Here is a 9,574-nt window from a genome sequence, read left to right as displayed (position 1 = left end):
ATTTCATGTGTTGGTATTAATTCAGTGTTTAGAATGCTAATACTAGATCTTTTAAAGAATTTTAACCCAAACTTACTGGGTTTCTAAAGAGCAAAGGTTTTGTGAAAAAAGTGGAAGACTTAAACACAAAGTGTGTAAAATAAACTGTTCACTAGTGATAGTATTTTATTCTGTGTTGTCATCATTCAGGTTGGATTTTAGCTTTAATGTATGTTTTGTTTTAACAAAGCAGCTGATGTTGCCATAGAAACCAAACCTCGCTTTCACCACAAAATGGCGGAAACGCAGAGCTGCTGCTGGGCGCCGGTGTTCCAATGGAACTTTCTATTGAGTGTCGCTTCTTGTTAGTGTATATTCTTTGGTGAAAATAACACACCTTAGAACGTTCGCCAACCAATCAGATTCAAGCATTCAACAGCGCCCCACCCCACGCAAAGCAACCACAGAGTGTACTGTAGTCATGACAACCTAACAATCCGGAAGAACTCCACAAGCGCGTCAGCGGTGAGCGTTTGTGTTAATAATGATATTATTATTCATTCAGATCACTGTTGTGTTACAGTCAGATTATATATTAAGTATTCACAAAAATAAAATATCTTGTTGACCACCCAAATCAACAGATTTCATACGTTTTATAGCCAATTTTATGGAGGTCAAGAGGTCCGACCAACACTGTGAAATAGCAAACTAGCAAACAACTATAAAATTCACTTGCTGCTAAAACGAATTGTTGTCCTGGTAATTTACTCTTGCAGTAACGTTAGTAATATAGCCTACACTATTATGGAGGTGCCATGCTATGTTTGATATGGTACCATGGTACAGTTTGATTATCGCATTTATTCGCCATTGTTGTTTACTTGGTACACCTGTAAATCCAAAATACCATGGTATTATTATGTTACATGGCCAAAAAACATAATATTACAGTAGCGCCATGTAAAATAACAACATAGTACTTTATCATTTTATTTCTGAAGATATTACTGTTACTGTTTGGATGTTTTTCTCAGGTCCATTTTATATAACTGACACTTTTTTAAGTATGTGTATAAGTGTGATTTGACAAATGGGAAATTCAGTTCAAAATTCTTTTTTTCCCCTTCCAGAAATAACACAACATGGCTGTGAATGTCACACCAGGTTTAGTGATCCCAGAGCCTTCAGACTACAGCAGCTGTGAAGATGATCATGATGTGACTTATTTCACAGATCTGCATCAGCCTGATAATAATCTTCCGGAGCCTGCGAGAACGATCGATAAGCTGTTAAATAACCTTGTTGACAGTGCATGGGAAGTTATATCAAAGCAGGAGAAGACTGAGAAGAATGCACAAGCACCAAGACAAATTCCTGTGCTGAATGCTACTAAAGAAATGAAGGTATGTTGTACACCAAATGTACAATACAATCATAAAGCCCCATCATATTCCTGTGCTTTGGGTGCATTTGTCCAAAATGCTCATTTTACACTTTTTTGTTTTTTGGTTCTTAGCTTCCAGCCAGAACTAATTGTATTGTGTGCTCTGAGGATGGACTTTACATGTTTGTGGGTCATGCTCATGGTCTGTCAGTCATCAGTACATCCACTCTCACCTGTGTAAAAACTTGGCAGAATGAAAGAGTGGAGCTTACCAGCATCTCTTGTGCCTCTCTGGGGGACGTCACACACCTGTTATGCACAGTGGATGACATGGGTAATTTCCTGAGACAGTTTACATTCAAATCTCTCCAATTTATATTTTTTGTATTTATTTATACATTATTATTCTCTGTCTCATAAGGTATTGCACGGCTTTTTGTGCATCACATGGAGAATATTTATTTAATAAAAATCATCAATGAAACTGTGAGTTCATAATAGTGTTATTTTTATGTTTTTATGTCTGTTGGTTTTAAATGGCTTTAAAATAATTGCGTTGTGTTATATTTCTCACAGGAAGATATAAACCAAAGAAACATCTGTGCAAAATTTGAAGTGTCTAGAAGAGGGGACTTTGGAGCTGCAGTCATGATGTGTAAATTTTGTATTGAAATATGGGTTTTTATAATATAAAAATAAAATTACAGTTAGTTGTGAAAGCACTGATTTATTAATGCTGTTGTTATATATTGTCAATGTCACTGAAGCCAGTGGTTCTGTTTGGTTGGAGGTCTATCGCTTCCCACAAGATGTGTGGTTCAAAGAGCTGGAAACAAAACGGGTAACTGTTATGTTACATTGGAAAGTTACTTGGAAAACCATCTATTCTTATTTACTGTTTACATTTTAAAACTGATATCAATTCGAAATGCACATAATTTTCTTGGAGGCACAACTGTTATCTGTTTATTTCAGGATAAAATATATTGTTTGTTTGTACTTTGTGTAAGTTTGCTTTTTTCTGGCAATGTTTGCTAATTTGCTGCAATGAGACGTCATATTCTGTCCTGTCTCTTCTGTAGGCTACACAATCCCAATGGGCCACAGAAGCCAAATTGTCTCCAATAGTTTTACTCATGAAGATCAAACCTCCAGAAATCCCTGCAGGTATCCAGTTTAAAGCATTGCAGCAAATATGTTTCTTTTAGAAGTGTGTTATGTATTTCTTTCACTGAAGTGTTCATGTCTTTAAGGATCCTCTCTGAAAAGTCCATCTGAGGTCCTGCAGAAGACAGAGGAAGGCACTATAATAGGCTCAGGCCAAAATCACCTCATTAGTAGTCATCAATGGGAAAACCAGAATGTGGCATTTAAGAAAATGTTCGTGAAGTACCTCAGCTCCAGCTCTATGAGACCATCACAGCAGAAAGCAGAAGGTCCCAGGTAGTCTTGATATATATATGTGTGTAAGCATATTGTGCATACATGTGCTGTATCCAACACCTTCAGCCATGACTTATTCACAATACAGCACTAGCCTCGAGTACCTTATTGCTTTTATAAAACCGTTACCACAAAATACAAATATTAAAGCCAGAAATATGTATCAATGCAACTTTCATGAAGTAAACTTTCACTAAAAACATTCCTTCTGCCGGAAAAATAGTCCCTGACCATGAACAGCAACAGACGTTACATTATTATGCCATTAGATGGCAGCAAAGACTGTCTTTATGAGTGTGTCAGTCAGTAGCGAAGACTTTTACTCTGAAAAGACTGAATTGTTGTGAACACGGAACAAGATGCAACTGACAAATGCTTTGACTAGTGCTGTCAGTCACGGGAAAACCCCTTAACTGTTAAAAGGATAGGATAAGACATCGGACATTTAAACAGATTTTTTATTATGACCTGAAGGAAAATGCTAAATCTGAATGCAGGTAATAAACTCGCTCAATCGATCTCTATATCACAATACTCTTAAAGTTCTACGTAATACAGTAAGCTTCAATTCAGTTTATGTTGCTAAGAGTGGTAGAGTGGCCACCACCAGCTTTGTTGTTTTAGCAATGTTTTAATGCCCATCCATATAAATGTTTTGGTGTTTATTGCAATACAAACAGAAAATACAGGAAATATGTACACAAAATGTAAAAACCAAAATGGTTTCTTTAAGCAAAAATCAGTATTTAGTGTGACCTCTAGGTCTTCTTTCATTTTTGCACAGTACTGTATTTGTACTGTACTTGTGTATCATATATATATATATATATATATATATATATATATATATATATATATATATATATATATATAAAGATACACAAACACACTTTCAACCAAAATATTTTACTCAAGAAATTTGCTAGGTTTATAGAGGTGTTGTTCAAAATTAAAGGTCTATGGAGTTTGTAAGTTATTCGTATTTAAATTGTATATTAAAAAAAATGTGTACTTGAATTGAGTTAAAAGAACGTTTTCTTTCATAAATGCATAAATGTGAGCATATTTAGCTTGCATTTATGTAAAAAAGTATGTATAGTGTGGCACATCTGCATGGCCCTGCAACTCAAGCTTAATCTGATTTGTCTCATGAATATTAATTAAGTAGAGTCCAAAAAGGTTATATTTCAAAGTCAGTATGGCCTCATAAATATTAATAAGATAAGCCTGATGTTACAAACAATCCATTGAATCATACAAATCTTGTTCTGGCGCAATTCATTAGTTAACATAAGCTAAGAATTTTCCATACAGTGAGAGTTATACACTAAACGTTTGTCAAAAATAAATCTAAAGATAAATTCCTTATTTCTGCACTCACACATGACATGCAAAATAAAAAAATAGATATTGCGGCCACAAATTAAGAATTCGTTCCCACAATTTATTAATTTGTGGCCACATTTTATTAATTCATTCCTTTGTTTTAGTTAAATCATGGACATGTTTGATTAATTTATTTCCTTGTTTTAGGTATATCATGGCCATGTTGTACTAATTCATTCACTCATTTTAAGTTGATTAATATGTGGCCACGATTTAAGTAAAACAAGGGATTAAAGTAAAAAGATGCATATAGGGAACAACAGTACTGAGCACATGTGAAATGATTTGGTGTGGTGTAAATTTGTTACAGTGTGTCAGACCTTTTTTTATTACAGCAACTGCACTTGTCACTTCTTACTGCATGAGGGGTTTTATTCAATCCCTGGGGAAATTAAGGCAGCTAAAGGTGAGCCATGAACTCAAGAGATTATTTTACATGCAAGTTTTTCAGTGATAAATATACGCCTTCTCTCAGAATGTGCATTTATGATATTTCTTCGGATTATCTTTGAAGATATTCCCATTGCCATGTGCCTGTGGTGGAATGGCAGTCATAATCTCTTGCAGTATCTTCTGTTGAAGAAAGAGAAAGGTACTCCAGCCACTAACTCTTACATTTATAATGCAAAATACAGTATATTCATAACATTACATGGACAAATTTGTTCATGTTTATAAATTATATTTGAATCTGTTCCTGAATCAGACAGTGAACCCAGACCGGATGTTTTGTGGCCCAATTCTCAGGAAATCATTTGCTCTGCTGTCAGTGCCTGCACACGGTTCATTGTTCTAGGGCTTGATGGCCAGCTGGTTACTATATGGGACAGACGGTTTGGTAAGTTTCCTTCAGTGTGTAGTCATTTCAGATATTGTTTATGATAGATATTGTGTGGTTCCCAATGATTAAATGATACAATAGCGTAATACCATACTGATATCATACTAAAAGAAAGAATCTTGAAAACCCTGATTGTTTCTGGTGGTGCAGGGTGTCCATATGCCAATATTGTGATCCCAGGAGACAGTGCCATTTGCAGGATGAAGCTCCTTTTGCAGAGTCAACTACCGGTCACTCCTCTTCTTCAGGGTTCCTTTTTACCCACACTCCAGTTAGTGCTCACCTGCAGAAGTGGGGAGTGCTACAGTGTGACTGCGAGCAGAGGAGAAGACACGTGCACTGTTCCACTTATCGAGAGGTACTAAACACCCACAGTTATTATAAAGGATTTAGAAATACTGAACATGGTGTATAAATAAATACAATGACTGTCTCCCATCAGACCCGCAGACCCAAGCTGTTCTGTCTCTGTTGCTGTACCTGTGCCCTTCCTGAAGTGTCTGGTATAGAAGCATAATTCTGTGTTACAGCTCATTCACAGCAAGGACGATAATGATAACTGTACAGTTTTAATAATCGCTATAATTTTATGAGTTTAGGGAAGTCCACACCATAACGTGATCGACACACGTTAGGGCGTTTTCACACTTGGTCCTTTTCAGGGGCCTTTCAGTACAAGAATATGGATGTGATATCGCAACAAAATGTATATTTTGGTGCAAAAGATAAACAACTTAAGCTCATTCAAGAGCATATGTAGCAATGTCGTTTTACAAAATAATAATTAATAATAATAATAATCTTTACAAACAAATCTCTTGGTTAGTGAGGCACATACTATGTAAGTGAATGGGATCAAATTTTGAAGGCCATCAAACACTGAAATGGACTTGATCCAAAATGCAACAGTATGAACACAAAGAGGTCTGAGACCACATTCCTATTTAAGTGAACCAAAAAAGGATCTGAGTCCTCTTTCAGGGACAGTGTGAATGTAAAGAGAACCGGGTCCTTTTTCACTTGGTTCACCTCTTGGTCACCTCTTTAAAGGGGTCTGAGTTTGGTTCTTTTAAAGAGGACTCAAGTGTGAAAACACCCTTTAGATTCTGTATAAAATAGATTAGATAGACTAGATTTTGTGACTGTATGGTAATTCCTGAAGTTGTTTACAGATTTTGTTGATGCAGAGAAATGGGCAAGTATCTATATGGGAAATGGAGGATGGAGCACCAATGTTCATCTTAAATCTGCCTCACACTCATGTGCTCAGCTCACTCAGGGAACCTGTGTATGTGCTCGAGCCAATCCAACAAAATCTGTATATTACAGGTAAACTGGTTTGTTGTTTTTCATTCTATTATGCTTTTATGCTATTATTTAATTGACACTTTTTCCAACATTCTACTGCACTGCTTTTCCTTTGTTTGTCTATGTAAATATGCACTTGACGAACATGTTGTGCTTGCGTCTCGTGTCTTTTGCAGTGTCTCACGCATGACGCAGCATTCTAAAAACGCAAAGGGTCAAGTTAAAAGAACTTGACCCTCAAGTCAAGTCAAAAATCAAGTCTCTTTGAAAAATCTCTCTTTGCGTTGGGTGGTTATTTACGGAAGAGGATTAGGGCCAAGCAATAATAAAAAAATAAAACCATCTCGAGATTAAAGTTGTTAAATTTCGAGAAAAAACTTGTTAAATTTCGAGAAAAAAGTCTAAATAAAATGTTGAGAATAAACTCATTATATTATGAGAAAAAAGTCGTTAAATTACGAGAACAAATTCGTTAAATTACAAGAACAAATTCGTTAAAATTTGAGAAAAGTCGTTAAATTACCAGAAAAAATTTGTTAAATTATGAGAATTTGTTCTTGTAATTTAACGACTTTTTTCTCATAATTTAATGAGTTTATTCTCAACATTTTATCTCGACTTTTTTCTTGAAATTTAACGAGTTTTTTCTCGTATTTAACGAGTTTATTCTCAACATTTTATTTCGACTTTTTTCTCGAAATTTAACAACTTTAATCTCGAGATGGTTTTATTTTTTTATTATTGCTTGGCCCTAATCCTCTTCCGTAGTTATTTCCCTCCACGTCATGCATTAAAACTGTTTAATGCATAGAAAGCCATGGATTATCCGTTATATTAAAAAAAACCTATGTCTCTAGACCTTGATTTTTTTTTTTTATTCCATTGCCCTGCATCTCATGTTCTTCAACACAAAAACATGTTCTGTGTGAATGACGTCTTATGTTGTTCAAGTTGTGATGAAATGCGTCTAAGGTGGCACATATTGTTTTTGAGTGTCAGCTACAGAAGCATTGTGTGGTGATGCACATGATTTGTGTTATAGGTAACAGAAAAACACCTTTAGCAAAGGTGACTGATAGCGGAGAGGATGAGAGCTCCCTCTTCATCTTCAGCTTTTCAGAATGTTCATTGATGGATCTGTACCGTGTCAAAAGGCCTGCTGTAGCTGAAAAAGAGACCAGAGCCACACTTTCAGGTTTGGAGGAGGCCTGCAACTTTTATTTCCAGGAAAGGTTTGTGAACTGTTCAGTATTAAATGATTGAACTAAAAACAATTTTATGTGTGTACACAACTGAAAGAAATTTTCTCTGAGAACCTTTTCACCACATGAAAGTAAGAGCACTCGTACGCAATTAGTGAATGAGACCCTATGTGAGACTGCACTGCAACCTATTCATCAAATGTAAAAATTATTCTATAAAATTACTGCTATGGTATTGTAACAGATCATGCAAATATTTATGATGCATAAAGGCCTGTTCACACCAAAAGCAAGAATTATAATGATAACTATATTAGCTTCCACACCAGTGGATGGTAATGTTGTGCTTTTTTAAAGCGTGCTTTCGCTTATGGTCATATTTGCAGCATGTGCTTTAAAATAGGAAAGATTTGGGCTGTTTTTATCATTCATCAGTTAAAAAAAACGATTCCAACAATATAGAACCTCTGTGTTGTTATTGTCACAGTTGTGGTGTGGACTCTGCTATTCCTTTAGAGTTAGAAAAACATTTTGTTAAACTTGATGTTCATAGTTGTTGTTCTAGCAATCATTCTTAGTGTGAATGGGCTTTAAAGTCACCATGAAATCAAATGGACAATTATTGTTTTGTTTTTTTTAATGGAATATTTCAGTGTTTATTATAAATTATTTATCTGTGCTCAACATAATTTAAAAAAACAAAAAAACAAAAAAACATGTGATCTCGTAATCCCTATTCAAAATAACTTCCCCTCCTTCTTGCAACAAAATCTCTTATGTTTATCTGCGCAAGGACATGACATCACAGCAATAGCAAACAACAACAATCCAATCAGTTCCTGATGGACAACATCAAGTCCCGCACTTCATTTTTTTTGTCATTCAAGAAGCTGTTTCACTCAGATATTCATTATAATAGGGAAGACAATACAATCGCAACTTCCATTTCATGCCGATTTTAACGGTGATTTGGCCTCTAACTTAAAACACAGAGTATACTTTATATGTGCAATGTTTTTTTGTGTGTAGAGCTGACTCTTGGAAAGAGAGGAACAGAAATTTACCTTTCCAGTGGGAGCAGTTACCGAAGCATGCTATTAAATTAAACTTCACACAATAAGAAGAGAACCAGACACAACATGCTGACAGACAAAGAGAGCATTTTCTTTCTTTCTTTATATTTATGTGGATCAAAAACATGCATGCATTCATTCATCTTTGGTGATGTTGATCCCATCAGCTAGAGAAAACAGTATATTTTAACCTTTTATGTCATCTTTTTTTTTTTTTACATCTAATTCTGTAAAGTTAAAAAATTATATAATGAAAGTTCATTTCAGGTCGGGGTTGTGAGGAGGGTACACGTCAGTTTTTGCTTAAATGTGTTATATCTGCACATGCCTTAATATATGTGTTTATATATGCATGAGCAATCTGTACATTTGATTGTTTATTCTGACTTGATTTACAGCTCAAATGCAATTATTTGTTATCTACTTAACAAAAGGTCAAGTAAACAAAATTCAGTATATTTGTTGGCTGGGCAGTGCACAAATTCAGAGACCATAGCAAACTGACTGTTCTGCACAATCCATGGCCTGTTCTGAAGAAAATGTACATAGCATCACAGCTAATGATATCTCCCACACATTATTATACTGAATGTCAGCACCATTTCCTGGTTGTATTGTTCTTTTTCATTTCATATGACAGGCCATAGGCACTGGCTTTCAGCTTTGCTCCACTTAAGTCTTTTCCGGGAAGCAGATCTTTTCATTATTAGTGTCGTTTGTACTGAACATCAACTTAATTGAACTTGAGCTGCAATATTAATCGATGTAGCTAGTTATTTTATTCCTCGGGCTTATTAAAAAACTCTGCCATTCAAAGTTATTCATGTGATTTTGTTTATTCAGATTTTTTAGTCACATTTTTACTTCTTTAATTGGACCGGCCATGGGCAGTTGAGAGGCTTATAACAAGGTTTTTGTGAGTTAATGGAACTTAACATGATCTGAGTCACAACCC

General features: G+C 35.2%; 1 protein-coding gene across 1 annotated transcript; it reads left to right on the top strand.

The window, feature by feature from the left end:
* The first annotated feature begins 352 nt into the window (after positions 1 to 352).
* wdr93 (WD repeat domain 93) lies at positions 353 to 9,439 on the top strand. The gene is given in 16 exon segments (XM_048185056.1): positions 353 to 504; positions 1,113 to 1,385; positions 1,499 to 1,700; positions 1,788 to 1,852; positions 1,943 to 2,053; positions 2,055 to 2,207; positions 2,449 to 2,533; positions 2,620 to 2,809; positions 4,531 to 4,601; positions 4,710 to 4,787; positions 4,902 to 5,033; positions 5,187 to 5,394; positions 5,479 to 5,539; positions 6,209 to 6,365; positions 7,387 to 7,576; positions 8,576 to 9,439. Coding segments are annotated over 15 exon segments (2,055 nt in total). The 5' UTR covers positions 353 to 504; positions 1,113 to 1,124; the 3' UTR covers positions 8,667 to 9,439.
* The last annotated feature ends 135 nt before the right edge of the window (positions 9,440 to 9,574 follow it).

Source organism: Megalobrama amblycephala, linkage group LG3 (assembly GCF_018812025.1).
Source record: "Megalobrama amblycephala isolate DHTTF-2021 linkage group LG3, ASM1881202v1, whole genome shotgun sequence".
In the NCBI taxonomy this organism is placed as follows: domain Eukaryota; kingdom Metazoa; phylum Chordata; class Actinopteri; order Cypriniformes; family Xenocyprididae; genus Megalobrama; species Megalobrama amblycephala.
Note: the sequence above shows the minus strand (reverse complement) of the source record. Positions and strands in the feature narration are given on the sequence as shown.